At 45.4% G+C, this 18657-nt stretch overlaps 2 protein-coding genes across 2 annotated transcripts; both read left to right on the plus strand.

Annotated features, from left to right (window-relative positions):
- Nucleotides 1–729: 729 nt before the first annotated feature.
- LOC131294694 (facilitated trehalose transporter Tret1-like) lies at nucleotides 730–2522 on the plus strand. The gene is made up of 7 exons (XM_058322742.1): nucleotides 730–778; nucleotides 849–1084; nucleotides 1153–1283; nucleotides 1352–1689; nucleotides 1763–2181; nucleotides 2246–2311; nucleotides 2379–2522. Exons 1-7 carry the CDS (start codon nucleotides 730–732, stop codon nucleotides 2520–2522), a joined length of 1383 nt encoding a protein of 460 aa, XP_058178725.1.
- A 1209-nt stretch (nucleotides 2523–3731) lies between these two features.
- Nucleotides 3732–17960, plus strand: LOC131294716 (facilitated trehalose transporter Tret1-like). The gene is made up of 6 exons (XM_058322764.1): nucleotides 3732–4143; nucleotides 16329–16692; nucleotides 16764–17107; nucleotides 17178–17392; nucleotides 17457–17657; nucleotides 17730–17960. The coding sequence occupies exons 1-6, from the start codon at nucleotides 3759–3761 to the stop codon at nucleotides 17958–17960; spliced, it is 1740 nt and encodes a 579-aa protein (XP_058178747.1). The 5' UTR covers nucleotides 3732–3758.
- Nucleotides 17961–18657: the final 697 nt, after the last annotated feature.

An 18657-nucleotide genomic window follows, 5' to 3' on the forward strand; every position in this document is an offset into this window, starting at 1 on the left:
GCGAACAAACAGTACAAATAAAGGCTATCGTGAATTCATTTGTTCTTACTCTTAAAACCCGGAAAACAACCAAATTTGTGTGGAACGTGTGACACTTTCTTATCGCAGAGTAAACATCCGAAATAAGGGGACGTTATATATAGGATTCGGAGGAGTTGGAGCAGTACTGTTACCATATCAAGCGTAATTTCTCTATTTCACAATCAGTGTAAATGTGTACTTCCATCTCCGGTGATGGTGTTTGAAATTTCCTTGCAACACCCTCGGGCGATTAAGGTGATCGCCAATACTATCTCACGTTGAAAAAAGTAATGATTACAAACACCCACTCCCGGAAGATTAACGTCCAGACAAACTCGATGGTAATAGCATCTACGTCAGCAGATTAAGTTTTGTATATACCATCTGTACTGGGAGATGAGAGTGCATGATTTACCTCAGTTTGAACACACTAGCCCCGGCCAGTGGAGGCGACACAAGTCGGTCCAGGTATAACACGCGACAACCAGATGCTGCCTGGAACCGGGATCGTCCGGAACAGGCTTAGTTGGATTGATTTATGTTCACCAAACAACGCCATCTCTTTGGGAAGTGGCAACACAGTTAGCGTAAACGAACCTGAACGGCTGATTCCGTACCAAAAGCATTTAGTCTTTCGGAGAAGCGGCTCCTCAGTGGGAAGTGAGTGTTGCATCGGGTTAGTCTCCTAATTGTGAGCTTCCTGTCACAATGGAGACCAGTGGAGGCGTAAGGAATCAGGTCTTTGCCACCGGTGTCAGTGAGTCTCGCCAAGTATTCTTTCTCCTGCATGCTTGTGTCGATCACTAAAGAATATGACCACTTTGCAGTGAACATCATCAATCTGTCCCATGGAGCCGCACTGGGATGGGTATCACCTTACCTCCCGGTGTTGATGTCGACGGAGGAACCGATTTTGGCAACTGGCCCAGTAACCGTCGAGCAGGGTTCATGGATTGGATCTATCCTTTGCTTAGGAGCTCTCTTTGGAGCATTCCTATACGGATACCTCGTGGACAAAGTTGGTATCAAGCGCACTTTGCAAGCACTCGTGGTTCCTCATTCGGTAAGTTTGGTTTCTGGGTGATTAGTTTCTGTAAGACACTAAAACATTAATTTCCATTTTTCTTAAAGTGCTTTTGGATCATATCCTACCTAGCTACATCTGTCTATCAACTGTATCTGGGACGATTTTTGGCGGGGGTTACAGGTGGAGGAATTATCGTTGTGTTTCCTCTATTCATCGCAGACATCTCGGACAAACAGTACGTTCTTCTGGTTACACCAAGCTCCAATGTAAGACGTTTATTTTTCGATCTATTTAACTTTCTAGAATTCGCGGTATCCTTGGTTCCGTTCTGGCGCTCACTAGCAATGGAGGGATCTTACTGATTTACATCATCGGTGACGTACTGCATTACCACACGGTAGCACTAACTATGCTATCCTTGCCAGTGATGTTCACCGTCCTTATGTTTTTTGTACCCGACACACCTCAAACCTGTCTGAAGATGGGTAAAGTGGTGAAGGCGGAACGTTGCTTCATGTTCTACCGTGGTATCCGACCATCAGGCGATGGAACATCTGCCGTCCGTCAAGAGTTTGACAATATGAAAAAGTTTATCGAACACAGTACGGGGCAGAACTCGCGTGTTACTTTGGATGACTTCCGTAAGTGTCTCGGGATCCATTCTTTGTGATTGATGGGTTCATCTTTCAAACTACATTTCAATCCTTACTCTAGGATCCAGAGAGGCTAAGCTGGGAATGTTCATTGGCGTGTTTCTCATGTTCATCAATCAGTTCTGCGGTGTCTTCGCCATCCTTACGTACGCCGCTTCGATCTTTGAGGAGGTTGGATCTACCCTCAGCCCAAACACGTCGGCCATCATCATGGGCACAATACAGATCGTGGGGACGCTATCATCTTTCATATTTGTCGATCTAGCTGGCCGGAAGGTCCTGTTACTGATCTCAACGGCTGGAACTGGTATGGGTCTTCTCCTGTTGGCTGCTTTCAACTGGCTCACCTTCAACGATCCCTACTGGCTGGCCAACTACAGCTGGTTCCCGATCGTGAGCCTCTCCGCGACGGTCTATCTCTTCTCCATTGGGCTGTGCAACATTCCGTTCTTTGTTCTACCAGAAATACTCCCGGCAAAGGTAATTATTTCACATCGTTCTTTTAATTCTTTTATGGTTACCTAACTCTTGCTCGTTTCAACAGATTTGTAATGTCGGAAATACTCTTAGTATGGTTTCGATAACCATTTTCTCCTTCATCAGCCTGAAGGTGAGCGTTAAACTCCGGAAAGATCCTCCAGAACACAAGGTGCATTAGAATATTATTTTCCCCCCAGATATTCCCAGTCATGGTGGAAGTAATCAACCTGTACGGTGCCATGGGACTCTTCGCAGGAATTTCTTTCTTAGGTGTAATCGTCATCGCGTTTGTTGTACCAGAAACAAAAGGCAAAAATCTAATCGCTCCACAGAGTGTCTAAAAGTGTTGTACATTTAAACTAATTTTGTTTTTCGTAATAGAATAATCAATATTGTTTAATATTCCATCTGGTGTCTGTTTCAATATGTTGAGAAAAATAAAGTTTCAATGAAAGCTTTGTTATATTTTACCAGGACATCATTTTTTGATTTTCGTTGAACATACTCAAATGTGAGCCCTCGAAAGAAATTTTTATATAGTAGCCTTTAGATTTTTATCAGCCCGGAGATAAACATTATTCTAAATACGGAGTTCATCTACCATACCTTAAATGTGTTTTATGAATTGAATAAACCCTCTAATCCTTGCTAAAAATGTAAAAATGAGACTTCACATCCTTTTTTACTATTTAAAAATTGCTCTATGAATTATTTGTTCACATTCCATAAGAAAAGCCATAAGTATTTAATAAATTGTAACTTCTAATCTGATCCTTAGTGTCACGCCACGTGCCGATGTGTAACGAATGATGTCTTCAGATAATCAGCTGCGTAAATCTTAAACAACCGTGTGCAAACATTTCGCTAGCGAAAGATAACGGAGATGTAATTGTTTACAGTCCGAAAATAAAACAATTCCCAACCTGACGTTTCTCCAGATCCAAAGCTTGTTCTGTGAGTAGTCTAACGAGAGCGTTCAGATCGTCGTGGAGATAACCCGAGAACAGTCGGGCGGAGCGTTACTTTTGGGTTGCAGTACCTGTCCATTGCTAAAACATCAGCTCAGACGGACTAAGGATGCAGCCACTAACGTTCCTTTCGGCGAGGAACCAGTTTCTGGGAACCTTTATAGGTATGAAGTGCACAAGAAGCTCCTTTAGATCAGGCCTAACGTAGTGTACTATCCTTTCGGTTCAGTGAATATCATCACGCTTTCGCATGGAGTCGCAGTGGGGTGGGTATCCCCCTCGCTGTCCTATCTACAGTCGAAGGAGACACATCTCACTGGAGGACCCCTGACAGTGGAGCAAACTTCCTGGTTAGGCTCTTCACTCTGCATAGGCGGCATGTTAGGAGTTCCGGTGTTTGGCTGGCTCGCAGACAGGTTCGGAAAACGAAGAGCCTTACAAGGCATCGTAGTACCCCATGTGGTAAGTATTTGAGTGAGGACAGTAGCGTGACATGTGAACTGAACACTGTTTCCCATGCAGGGATTCTGGCTGTTTGTCATATTCGGCTCCGACATCTATCAGTTGTGCATCGGTCGAGTGCTAGCCGGGGTCGGGGGTGGCGGAATCATGCGAATTGTGCCACTCTTCGTGGCGGATATCGCCGACGCACGGATCCGTGGCATGCTTGGATCGTTGTTACCGATCTGCCTCAATCTTGGTACCGTGCTCGCCTTCATCATTGGCAGTCTGATGTCCTTCGGAACCTTCCCACTGGTGGTACTGGCGTTACCCGTGCTGTTCAGCATCACAATGGCATTCCTGCCAGAAACGCCGGCCTGTCTGCTGCGTGCCCTCCGGAACGAACGTGCCGAACGGTCTCTCGCTTTCTACCGTGGCGTTCGGGGACACTTCCAAAAGTCGGTCCGCTTTTGCACGGAGTTCCTGCAGCTCAAGGATTCCGTCGTGCGCGAGAAAACCGCCCCGGATGCTGGCCTATCGTGGAAGGATTTTAGTAAGTACAAACATTTTTAATTACGATCAACTTTACCACAGTATCTAACCACGTTTCACCACCATTAATTATCACGTTTCAAAACATGAGATAAATATTCTTACGATATGGCAAACATTTACACAAAAGGAAAATCTAGATAAGACCGTTTCTTCGCAAAAGATAAAAGGAAAACGATGACGCAGATGATGATAATTACTACCAGAGAGAAACTTGTTCAAACGTAGAAGAAACTGTACGGCCACCATTACTAAATTACATGATCATAACCATGCAAGTTTTGGTATCTTTCCATACCATACCGCCATACGTCTTATTTATAACCATGTTTATTACAATTTGTTGCTTACTAAAGCTAAATTACTGCTAGCTTTCTTTTATTGTATGTTATTTTCTGAACATGCAATGAACAATCAAATGCAATCTAAAGTTAATGTTTAAGTAAATCACGTTACTTATAAACCTCTTAACAATAGGAAGCTTAAACAAACATTTCATTAAATATTTCTTCTAAAGGTGGCTGAATTCAGATTGATCCATGAAGGATTTTTCACTTGACTCTAAAAGCACCCCTTTCCGGTTCAAGGATTTGTTTGTTGGCGGCATACCCGCATAACTCGTATGACCACCGAGCATGACTGGTGAATTCAAGACCACAGTGCGATTGATTAGCATCACGAACGGTGGTGATGATGGCGATGAAGATGGTGACGTTGATTAGGTCCACCACGAGCGGGAAGTTTAGAGCCGCAAGGTGGTCCAACCAGGCTTCCTACACACTGTTTATTTTATCATGCACCAGTCTCACTTTCACCACCACTAATGCGCCCACTTGCCGGACCGGAACGTCCGGCGAGAGGGTACTTAGATTCCCGAGGCATACAACAAACTTGACCTTGAAAGATAAGAAACGCATGGTCTGCTGTGGGTAGGGGGGGTGGGTGGGAAAAACAAATCGTGCCGCGTTGTTTGCTGTTTTCTTTTACCGCTCCCTAGTTTGATATGTTATGGCTCTTCTTGATACTATTGTTTTTTGCGGCCCGTTCCTTCCGATCCTAGCCAAGTTCGAGGTTATCGTCGATCTGATACACTCGCCGAGCGAGCGACAATTTACGCAGGTGTGGGCTTGCGAGGGTATTGGTACAATTAGACACCGCAAACGATTGCACCGAAAATTCGCCCCATTGGCGCCTTAGAAATCGTACACGGGACGCGATTAGAGGGAAGTGGCATCAAGTTGCATCATCACGCAGCAGGGGCTCCATTTGCTGCAACGCAATGCGCTTTGCTATTTGGGTGCCCGATGCGTCCCACAGAGTTTCTTATCGGCGTGGATGTGAAAAATAACGCACAGAAATGTTCCTCCGAACGTCGATTACGTTATCGGGTTCCCCTCCTTCGGTCCAAAGGGGGGGAAATGAAGCCGCTAGGAAGCACGGCAGTTTAGCACGTTATCCGCCATATCGGAATTTTTGTATGATACAATTTGGCCAAACAACTCAATTACATAACTAAGCAAGAGTAACGATAGCAGGGTCACGGGAATTCAAGCAATTAGTTACAAACAATAACATTTCTCGAACATATTTAAATAGTGCAAGGAAACAATTCCATTCCCTGACAAATAAACAAAACACCGAGACAATTACCATAGGAAAATATGGAAATATGTAAAAACTAAGTGCTTCTATTTGGCAACTTGGGTTGACAGTACAGTAGACTTATCATTTTAACACGTTTACTGTCAAGCGTTTGTAGCACAGTTTTTTAGTAAAATCTTTTTTAATAAAATTTGTTTATAACATTTGTTAAACCAACGATTTTTGAAGGCTAAACAAAAACTTTGCTTCCCCAATAATTGATATTAAATATTACCACTTTTGGGTGACATGGCAGTCAACGTGTTAAACATTTTGATTCTAAAATATCAGCCATTACTAAACGAAACCTTATATTTTTGGATTTGTGCTGGAAACCGAATTCTACCGTCATTATTGTTTTCTATTCTTACTAATTACAACTTTGTTAAAATACAACCAGAAAAGTTGGACTAGGATAGATTTTTCAAGTGTGTAAACCAACATGTAGGACCTAATATTAAATTACTTTCATCGAAGATACAGCTTGGAAGCGATTTAAATGTTTTTGAATTCCGCAGCCACGAAACCTGCACGCCGGGGACTCGCGATGGCGCTGTTTTTGATCCTGCTGAACCAATGCTCCGGCACGCTGGCCCTCATCACTTACGCGACCACCATCTTCGAGCTCGCCAGCCCGCGACCTCCACCCGGCCAGGAGCCCTTCACGGTGCCGGCCTCACTCGCCTCCATCGTCCTCGCGTCGGTCCAGCTCATCGGCACGATCGTTTCCCTGGCGCTGGTCGATCGGGTCGGGCGCAAGTTCCTGCTGATCGTGTCCAGCCTCGGAGTGGCCGCCGGGTACCTCACGCTGGCCGCGTACGTGCAGGTCCTCCTGCCGCAGTACGATGCCTCCACCGGCGCCGAATCCCCAACCTTTCCGCGCTGGCTCGCCGACCTCCTGCCGATCGGGAGCCTTTCGTTCAGCATCCTGCTCGCCTCGGTTGGCCTGCTCACCGTGCCGTTCATCGTTATGGCCGAGGTGTTGCCATCGAAGGTCAGATCAATCGTTCCAAGCGCTCGCCCCCCGGGAATGGCGGCCACATGTTTATTATATTTATGCTTCATTCACCCGCGCAACAGCCCGCGATTTGCCTCACTCCCGGACGTCGGTCCGTGGTTCGCGTTTCTGGTGCTGTGCGTGATCGAACCCATGTTTGTGTTTGCATATTCGTCACTGTTTGGATGTGTGTATGAGGGGGCTCCTGTGTGCGTTCCTGTTTATCTAAATAGCCTTAACCTTGACATTGGCATTCGTTCGTTCGAGCATTGCGCCTCGTCCATCGACATTGTGTGCCACAGACGGCGCGACGGTTTCCTTTTCATCGCTACCCTCCTCCTCCTTCTGCCCGATTCCATCAGAACATTTCGTTGAGAATGTGTTTTTTTTTCGGCAGGCCCGAAACCCCGCTCATTCCGTTGATATCGTTTCTCGCCTGTCTCGAATATCCATCTCACTTTGTGCTAGCGTCCTTTTTTCTTCGGTTATTTTTCGGTTGTTGTCGTTTGTTCTGTTTTGCATGATCAAGATGTTTTTTATTTTTGTTTACGTCCTCTGCTCTGCTACAATTTATTCAAACCGATCACGCCCCGGTCGTATCATATTGCATATTTTTACTGCTTTTTTCCCCTCTTACTCAAGCCTCAACTTCTCGTTCTTTTTCCTCCACCCCTTTTACGACATGTTGCAGATAAGAAATGCCGGCAGCACCATCTGTGTGACCGCAGTCGCCTTCTGCGCTTTCATTTTGCTAAAGGCAAGTCGGAGTGCATCCCAATTGCATCACTCAATTCTATCGTTTAAGACTATTGGGACTGAAACTAACCAAATTTCATCCAACCCTTTCTCCAGCTATTTCCCGTCCTGCTCGACACGATCGGGCTGCCCGGGCTGATGGGTGGCCTAGCGCTGATTTGTCTGAGTGGTACGATCGTTGTCACCATCTGGCTGCCGGAAACGAAAGGAAAATCTCTGCTTACAGAGCCGGAAACCGATCAAACAACGACGTACGCTGGAAACGGTCGCGTTTGAGCTCAAAATCGATCGTTGTGATCATTACCGATAGGCTTAAGGATTGTACTCGTAATATTTATTTTGCAACAATTTATCAAAATGTGCACACTCTCATGTATTAGCTCATCAATTTACCCCACCGGTTAATCAAATTTAAAGCATGTTAAACTTGCAATAAAAAAATGATAAATTCATGCCATACGTGGAATTATGCAAAATACATCTTTTTTCGATTTTGCGCGCTTGATGAACCTCCCTCAATATATGCAATCGTACTTCGCAATTCAACCGGTTGAATCGGTTAACACTGTTCGATGCGACCCTACGCCAGAACATATGCAACATACGTTTCAATAAACGAATAACAGTTAAAACCTCGTTTTAAAAAACCAACAGGTATACCAGTTCGATGTTTTTAAAATTTAGTTTTTTCTGTTCTCGGTATTCACGAATAGTTTTTGTGGATTTCAAAACTATTTACATATTGTTGGTTCCTATTTTTGTTTACTTCCAAAGTTTAGTTAGGAACACAGTTTCTTGGTTTCGGAGTAACAAGCAATACTTGATAGTAATATCTTACATTTATTATATCGAATAAAGAAGTAACCTACAGAACATTGCTTGAGAATATACTCATTCATTCATTACGGTTACTGAACTCATCCTACACCTCACTTTGTATTTGTTTGGCTAACAAGAACGCACTAAAATATTTGATACTTTTGAGCAATGTCTTTTTCAATGAATGTGTTTGTGCGTTAAAACTATGTTTGCTCACCTTTAGTATAGCAATAGGTGGTTCATAAAAGAGAAAAGAACTGTAGTTTGAGCAAATACCACACCACCAACAATGGTAAATATAGTCATACCTTCTCCAAGGCATTTGCTGATAAACTACCCCTTAACAAAGTTCATAAAGTCTCTCCTACATTGTAAATTTTACGCAAAGTTTCTAAATTTTACATCTGGAATCTATCAAAATGAAATATCAGGAATTAGGATTTTTAAGACACACACAAGCTTCAAACGTTACTTTGTATGATGGTAATCTTCAAATAAAAAGTGAGAATAATGTGAGGACCTTGAAAAACCTACTACTTGGGTATATAGAACTATAGTTGACAACTAACTAGAATGTATTGTTAATGTATTGGCAGGAAGCTAATAATTTCACTTTCCATTCACTTCCAATGACATTTTTATAGCGGTTGATGGTGTTTACATTTGTCTAGAAGAAATTACCAACACAGCGACGGTGAACAATTTACAACAAAAAAGGCCAATCATCTAACGCCTCCCCCACACTGCTCGCAGGGGAACGGAAGTGATGGAAGCGAAAAAAGTCCGGCCGTAAATGATATTTATTTTAAGACGTATGCAAATTTTGCCGCCTTAGCGCGAGACATATAATCGGGCCCCGTACGGCCAACAATTTGCCGGCCGCATTACGGGACGCGTGATGCGTCGACGTAGTGCGAAACATATCAACCCTCTGGTGAGTTATGTGCCTTCCGCTACAAATACCGTAAGCACGCGCCAAGCGTCAGCTGTTCGGCATGCAACGCATGCAGCTTCCAGTGCAGCGCTACCGAACGACACGCACGCAAATTGATATTAATTATACAAACATAATAATTCTACACACCCGATACCCACCAGAACCGCCCCAGGTGCACTCGGGGAAACCCGTTGGAAAGAGGCGCCGGATTGCTGGTAGCTCGTAAACAAACAACAACATCGGGAAACGTGTCCGGAACGGGACGGAACACTTCCTCAAAACCGATCGATCGGCCAAAAGTGATCGATGAAGGCCGGCCGGCCACGTGTGATGGTGGAAGTTTATCGGCACTGGTGGAATCATTTTCAGTTTCAATTTCAAAACCACCAATAGAAAAAGTAGCGAGGAAGATCTTGAAAGATTTATATGACTTTTAGAAGGATTTTAAAATTATATTCTGTGACATATTGGGAAGGTCCATCGAAAGATGGGTAGCTAAGAAATTAAAATGGACAGAATATAGGTACAGGCACAAACCTCCTTTGGAAGATCCGCCACAGTTAGAGTTCTTATCGGAAACGTTGATAGTTTATGCGTAGATTGAGAAACCCTTGATTGTTTAGTTTGATAAAGTCTGTTATTGTTTTGGTTCATCTCAAGGTAAGCCTGTCAATATCCTTATCTAGATCTTAACAACCACAACCCTAATCGGTCGTCACCTCGAACAACAGAAGCAACGCCCCGATACATCTTCTACTCCTATATTCCCGAGATACAAACAGTTAAAAATAAACGGAACAATATCGCACTATATACGTCATTCCCTCCATTCTAAGGCGCGGCTACGAGTGCAGAATGATCAATGAACATCCTAATCCATTTGAATGAATCTTCAACTACGCCCTTCCCAACGGTACTGAGCCGGACAGTAATTCCGGAAGCCGGCCGAAGTCCTCAACCGCGACCAGGGTTAGTGGCCGGTTTTGTCCAGGTTTAGCCGGTGCAAAACCCCACCCGGCCCGGCGGCGTAGACGATGCCGACGGTGTCCACAAGGTCGCACCGGCACGCTCAAGTGCGGCGCATTGAACTACTTACGGTGGCTCGCGTCAGTGCGTCACGGTTTACTTCTATTATCCTCTATCAGCGACAGGTTCGGGTAAACGGTTCCAACGGTCACAGCAGAGCACCGATTGGCAGAATTGTCTGCCGGACCGGCTGGACCAGCAGCTATAAGAAACTGGCCACACGAAGTGGTACGCGATCGTTGATTAAGTTGGCCACACCGACCACAAAAGAACTAACTCGAGCGAATGCAATTACCCAAGACGGGCGGGGGAAGGATATCCAGTCCGTTTTAGCGGAGGGGACATTCTACGTCAAGAACCGACGTGGCCTCCTTTCGGTGGTGGGAAGTGAGAGTCTAGTTGCAGAACCTAATCTCACCAATCAGCGAACAATGTGGGGGACCAATTTTGCATTAATCCTTGAAAGGACGGCGTGGTTTCTACCATATCGCCAGGGAATCTTCGCGGTTCCGTGTCTTAGTGACGCACGAGGAGCGTCTTTGAAGGTGACATTTTTATATATTGTCAGCAATTCGTGTTATATCCAGGAATAATTATATACCCTTCCTAATAGCATTCGTTAGGTCAAAAGATTGTGCCCTACTGACACCCTTTTTATTCACTATCTCTGGGCATGCATCGGGTGCACCAATGGTAATTGGCAATTGTAAATGGGTTAACAATTACACTGCCAGATAAACTAACCCCCCGAACAAGCTATTTGCTAAAGCCTGTAATTAGATGTTCCAGGTATCCATCGTTAAGTACGGTTAATTGATTTGGTCAACGTTAACCCGGGAATTAGAACGGATCGCAGTAAAAATTTTTGTCTAGTTATATTATGAATCGATTGATCCCGAAAAAATATCGAAACTACTTTTCTTAACATATCTTTAAAATATCATTTCGTAGTTTTTAAAATATGTGGGTTTTCACTATACGTAATACAGTTCTCGTACTCGTTAAAACTATTCTCATCTGGTTCGCAAAAAAAAAAAAACATTCTAATTCAACAATGATCCCTTAAATTTTGTTGAAGAAATTGAGCAAGCAATACTTTGATACGATGAATATTTATTTTAATAAACAATACCTGAGATACAATCCATGCCTTTTACTTTATTTATTTAGCTATTATAATGCTTTTTTGATTTAGCTAAGAGAGGAATAGAATGGAACAAAAAAGTGTATAAAAATGCGTAATAATCAAATTTAATAATTTGGTACACAACTCAATTACAGAAAAATGAGTGTTCCTGCTTGGCTGCTTTCAAAATATTTCCCACTTTACGAAAACAATCATTTTACCACTCTTTTCGTAGTATGTGCCCCAAGCGAGCCGAAAGCCATTGATCACGAAGCAACTACACACAATGGGCCGCATTCAAGCATTTCCTGGCACAAAAATTACTGTTAAGCTGTGTTGTTGAGTGCTGTCGGCGCCTCCATTGCGCCGACATTAATGAAACGTTCTTTCGCCCATTAACAATCTCCACTTATTGCGTCACAACGGTTTGCGAATGTTTTATAAACATAAAACCCGTATTAAATTGCATGCCATTTTGGGTCTTTGGCATTTTTTATCGGTTTCCTTTTTTTTCGTGAATATCAATCGGGTGCGCGAAATCCGGATTTTTGGGATCCCCTGCAATGGAATGTTTGCGGATAGATTTCGCCTGTGTCGTGAGCAGTCTTATGTTTTGAATCGTTTTAAGCGACGCTGCCTCCACCGGGGAGCTCTTATAGTGAAGACCGGTTCTAGTGTCGAGATAAGCAACCTTGAAGAAACAGTTCCAAAGTCCAGGCGAGCCTTCTTCCGTGCCACGCTTTGTATACACTCTACCGGTTGGACAAAAACATTTCCGTGCGGAATGATCCAAAACAAACGGTGAAATCTTGTCCGCGAATCGGTTACGTTTCGAAGGACACGTCCAATACGCACGGTACGCACCGAACTGGTCATTGCTCCCTCCCTAAAGTAGTTCTCTTAAGCATGTCCGCAATCCCTTTAGACTTCAGCTTGCCTAACCTTCCCCAGTAGAGCCCTCGATTCTTGGTTTAGACGGTCAATGGCAGGACGCTGGGTGGACGACCGGATCCAAAATCCGTATTTACGCACCCTACGTCTCCACGGAGATTGAGTTCACTGTTCGCACGATGAACAACACACCGGTGGCTTAGGCAAATCCCGTGCGATCACAAAGCGAATACTAAGTGTACATAGTGCAACCACCGTCCACCCTCTTGCATCGGTATCTTCCGGTCGTCCGGGGGGGATCAGTGGTGGAGAAAGATTTTCCTCGGATCACCTTGCCTAAGGAAGACTGAGCGTGAGGAAGGTGTAGATTATGATTGATAGTGACAGTATAGAAGCCATAACAACAATCATCCACCAGCTCCTCGCCGTAGATATGACACTCCGCAGCGTTCTATGAACGGCGGGGACGAACGGCGGGTCGGGTGGACGGTGGCGCGATGGAGCACGCGGCCGAGAAGCACACCGACGGACTCCGCACTCAAATTCGCATTCGGTGTCGGTCCACCGTTCGAGCAACATCGTCGGGCGTTAAAAACGTTCGGTGTCGGTGATCACCGGTTCGCGAGTTCTCGCGCATAATCTTGGATCTACTCTGATCGCCACTTGGATCAGACGCCCGTGAGCTTCCCGTGGCCTTTTAGCGCCATTCACTACACCGGACGTGCGCCACCGGCACGTGCATCGTACACGCGTCGATAGTCGGAATCGTTTCCGAAACATCCCACGGAAACAACAACCACAGGTGTAACAGGGTCGATCATCCGGATCTTCCCCACGGTAGTGAGTGCTGGAGTGACCACAGTCGTGGAAGGTTAAAGCTGCTGCATACATTTGTTGGTACTCCGCGTCCGAGTCGTTCGATCCTGAACGATGACCGCCGAAAAACCATCCATTGCCGACTCCGGGACACTTAAGCCGGACCGGAAGATAGTCAAGCTGTATTTGGCAGCGATCGGGGGTAATTATCGATTTGTTTGGATGCGATCGCCTCGTTGCTATCTAAAAAGACGCCAGCAGCTAAGCAAATACAATGTGTTTTCATTATTATTAGATCAGTTTGTGAGTGTGTGTGTTTGTGTGTTGTTTTTTTCGTCATTGGTGCATACTTCCCTCCAAAAATGCCACATTCAAAATGGCGTCCGTGGATATGTTGAAGTCATGGTGGGTTTGTTGTCCGTATGATCGTTTCGTTGATTGCCAAGTTCAATGCTGTTAGTACTCCAACCCCCACCCCGAATACCAACCCCCTCTGGGGTCGACCTGTATGCAACACAATCGTTGGCCAAACCTATAATAATAGCATTTATAATGCCGGGGTAGTGGGCAATCGCAAACATACACCGGGCTGCCACTTTTTTTTCTCACACTCCGCCCCACCAAACACGCGTTCCTAATACTCGACTCACTATCGACGCTCCACAATGGATTCTGATGAGAACGAGGTTCGGTGGTTAAGCGGTGGCGGATCTGTGTTTTTCCTATTCCTCTCCTATGAGGATTGTTCATCCCTCGTTGCCGTAACGGACAAACTTTTTTCCCGAAAGCCTCTCGAACCTCGTGTTTGCAACCATCCGTGCCACGTTTTGTCCGCTACTGAAGTCGGGCACTACTTTTCAAAAAGCTAGAAACGGTTGAACCTGCGTCACCAGAGATGCCCCTGTTGGAGGAAGGGACAGACACACCGAGACGTCGGGTGATCGAGACCATCGGCAAACAAGTACTGAACTACGGTGGTCGCCAGTGTTCTTCGCGTCGCCCGATTCGGCTGTTTGCGCAGATGGACCCCGAAAAGTAAGCCTCCCGAGGATGTAACGGTGGCTTCTGTGGAAGCTGTCTGTACTCGTTTGAGACGCCACCTCGATGGTGTCCGTTTGTTTGTATATCTCAGGAAATTTCCGTTGTCAAGCACTCGAAGCGTGGAACGGAAAATTCCCGGTTACCAACATGTCCAGACTTAAGACGCAGACGAAAACGAAGAACGTATCCTGACGAAGCACGCTACGTGTGCTCTGATTTGGAAACATTGAAGTTGGAGGCTCGAACTCATCAATACTGCCAAATATATTGTACGCCTTTGACAGTGTCATTCATTGTCTTACTCAACAAGCATTTGTTCAGATGGTATTGGGATGGGCGTCGGTACATGGACCGAGCAAACATAAATCACTTCCCAATGGCGTAGATACCCAGTGTTTTACGAGCTCGGCAGTCGCTTTCGGAAGCTACGAGTTGAGGCAGGATTTTTCTTATAACGGTGCATACCCAAGGAAGAAATGCGTGTCATTATCCAAGGCTATACCAAAGGCCTGCTTACCTATTCAACACCACGCGCCTTAATTGGTAAGAATGGTCTTACCGTACAGTGAGATTAAAGTGCCTGTTTTGGGACGTAAATCCTTTCGAGAAGCATGTGAAACAGTGTCAGTTTAATTACTTATAATTTTAAAAAACACTATAATAGTCATAGGAAAGACATGGATGGACGCTTAAATCAGAGAAGACTAATGATAACAAGCCCCTCATCTTGGAAAAAAACAAGTCGTTACAAGGTTACATAGTACTGTTTCTAAAGAAAAAAAAAATCTTGTAGATTAAGTAAATAACGATGCAGCTTGAAACCAAACTCATTTGTGCATTGCACAGCTGCATACAGGGTTTCGTCGAAAACAAGATATTGTGATACGGTGACTAATGTGGAGTGACGAAATGTTCAAACAAGTACTTCTGTAAAACAAACAGATAATGATCCGTTAGACGTAACCTGAAATTTATTTGTTGTAAATTTTTATTCAACACACAAAATTGTTTAGTTTCAACACAACTTGAAACTTTTATTGAATATCTTCAAAAGAATCTAAGAAATTGGCTTCTTTCTCCGAAGCCCAGTTGCACTCTCTCGTACTCCATTAGCGTGATACGCAGATCGACGATAATGTAGACAAGAATCAGTACCGGCCAGGCGAGTGATATTCATCAACGCGCAAGCCTCACGAAGGGTACACTCATAGGAATTCGGCCTTAGAATGGATGTGTTGGGCCATGCATAACATCTCCAGTTTAAATCTAGCATGTAGTATGTCTGTGAATTTTGGACGTTTGTTTTTTTTTATTTCGAATCATCTGTCAGTTATTTCAGGATATTAGTACTTGAGATCCATTTCGCTGTTGTGTCGGCTGACTCTTTATCGATTGAAAATGCCTCTCTAACAAGAATGCCGACAAACATGGTCGTGTGACCCTTGATGGCCAGGAGATTAAATACGCACATTCACCTATTTCACATTATGTGCGGTACAAATTGACCGTAAAGCGGTCTCGTCCATATCCGTACCGGTTAGCTATTTGCCAAGCAATCGGCGCCGATTCAGGGCTGTAGGTAACGGAAATTATCTTTAAGATCAAATCGAAGGACACAATACAACGGGCGCGCACACACCAACGCACACTTCAAACGGGAGGTGGTGGCCACGGTTCGGTTGATAATTCGTGACCTTTAGCGGTGGTGGGCAGTCTCCGCTATTAGGCCAACGCTTGATAAAAGAGAGGGAAAACACCGATTGCGATTAGCCTCCGCGGTGGGTGCCTGTTGCTGACCCATACACATGGGTATGAGAATGTTTTCTTGAAGTGGTCGTCGGAATTACATTGAGTTTGCCGAGTGACGTGGTTCGGCCGAAGAAAGCGACGAACCGCATCTTGGAGCTACGCAAATGGAGGATTTAATGTTAAGCATGTAGATCTCAAAAACAACACCGTCCCGTTCTATTTCGAGGCTTCCAGAATGGAACAAAACAAATATTTCGTCAACGTATCGCGTGTTGTCCTGCATCCGCGGTGCAGATAAACAGATGCCCAACAAATGGGCAACAAGGGGGCCCGGTGACTTATCTTTCCCACCTTCGTTTACCTTTCCACGCCACGTCACAAACGCAGCGAACATCATCTCACTGTCGCTAGGGACATCGATCGGATGGCTGTCACCGTTTCTGCCGCTGCTGATCTCCGCCGACTCCCCGCTGGAACATGGCCCAGTGACGGACGTGCAGGCCACGTGGATCGCGTCCCTGCTCTGCATCGGCGCCATCGGCGGTACATTCCTGTTCGGCTGGTTGGCGGATCAGATCGGCCGCAAGTCAACCCTGCTGGCAGCGGCAGTGCCACTGATTGGGTTCTGGGGTTGTGTATCCTTTGGTAACTCCGTTGAGGTCCTGTATGTGGCGCGACTACTCGCTGGGCTGGGAGCAGCCGGAGTGTTCCTTGTCGTGCCGATGTACATCACCGAGATCGCCGAGGATAGGTACGTCCGCAGAAGATATGTTTTTGGGATCGATATTAACAAAGAAATCCGAAACTCTTCAAAACCACCAGGATACGAGGATCACTTGGGTCACTGTTCATCCTGTTCCTCAACATTGGCACGCTGGTTTCGTTCATCTTGGGCAGCTATCTGTCCTACCACCTAACGGCCTACATTCTGTTTACGCTCCCGGTTGCCTTCTTCATCCTATTTCTACCGTTCCCCGAGACGCCCCAATATCTGGTACGCCGGAACCGGGTTCGGGACGCCGAATCGTCTCTGAAATACCTGCGCGGCTATACGTCCACACCGGACCATCTGGAAATGTTGCGCTCGGAAATGGACTCGCTGTTGGTGCAGGCATCGGGCGAAAAGGACCCGGCCGAACAGAGCGGAATCACCTGGGCCGACTTTGGTAAGCAGCTATGAGTGCTACAAGTGGAACCTCTTTTCGTAAACATTCTCCTTCTTGATCAACCTTCCAGCTGCTCCATCTGCACGCAAGGCTATACTGATCGGGCTCCTGCTGGTTTCATTCAACCAGCTATCTGGTTGCTTTGCGCTAATCAACTATACCGCACAAATCTTTGCCGATGCTGGCTCCGACATTGAGCCGAACACGGCGGCCATGGTGGTCGGAGCGATTCAAATCATTGGATCATACGGTTCTACGCTCCTTTTCGATCGATGCCAGAGAAAGGTAAACAACTCGGTGTGCAGGTGGAATCTGAAGGGACTTGACCGTTACTACTCTTTACTTCTAGCATCTCTACATCTGCACGAGCTTCTTTGCGGCCGTCGGTCTATTCGCGATGGGGACGCATGGTTATTTGAAGAGTCAGCACATCGATGTCAGCGTGATCAACTGGATACCGGTGGCCAGCCTGTCGTTTGTGATATTTATCGCCTCCGTCGGTATGCTGCCGCTAACGTTCGTCATTCTGTCGGAGATTATGCCACTGAAGGTTAGACATCGCAGCACTTTGTAAAAATATTCTTGTTCAATTTGGTTGTTCTTCTCCGCCATCCCAAAATAGATTCGAAGCCTGGCTGGTTCACTGTGCACCGCGTTCCTGTGGATCGTCAGCTTTCTGGTGGTGAAATATTTCCCAGCCGCCGTCGAACTGATCGGCCTGCACGGCTGCATGTGGGTGTTCAGTGCGGTCTGCCTGATCGCCGGCCTGTTCAATGCGATCGTCATTCCGGAAACACGCGGTCAAAGCATAGAACAGATCATACAAGCGATGGAGAACGATGTCAAGCGATAAAATGATAAATGCGCCATGCTTTAGGGAATGGTCAAACCTTCCGATTGTTTTGTACATATTTCTCTACTACTCCATAGGTTAATATTCTAATCACAGTTAGATATAAATATTTCTAAGGTTATGCTTTTTGTCACGAAATTGTACGTAAAATAAAGCGGCAAATGAGCTTTCATCGTGGGGAAGTATTTTATTGAAAAATGAAATTGAAATTGTCTCACAGTTGTTTAGTGCCATTAACAAAGGCAAGGTATATCATGATTAATTAAAAAGGTTCTAAAAGATTCCCATGAAATGTCATCATAAATGGCTCTTCGCCAGGTGCTTTGGGCGTCACTTGGTTTGTTCCGCAATAAAAACACCTCCATACTTCTTCAATAGTTCAGCTTTATTGTAATTCGTGATTGCTTTTCCCTAGCGTAAAATTGAGTTGTCTAAATTTATCTCTTTTACATCCCTACAATTTTTCGTGGCGGTTTCACACCGGCAATATATGCAGTATACAAATTCGAACGGGGGGTCCGCGACAGCCGAGCGGTAGCGCCGGTTAGAAAGTCGGCCCATGAGTCCCAAGGCTCACCACATCGACGGCGTGGCTTCGAATCCCAACCGAGACCGGACCCTCCCCTATACGAGAGGACTGACTATCCACGTACAACAGGGAAACAAGTCTCGTAGGCCCTTAACGGGCAGGCATGAC

The sequence above is a fragment of the Anopheles ziemanni genome, chromosome 2 (assembly GCF_943734765.1).
Source record: "Anopheles ziemanni chromosome 2, idAnoZiCoDA_A2_x.2, whole genome shotgun sequence".
Taxonomy (NCBI): domain Eukaryota; kingdom Metazoa; phylum Arthropoda; class Insecta; order Diptera; family Culicidae; genus Anopheles; species Anopheles ziemanni.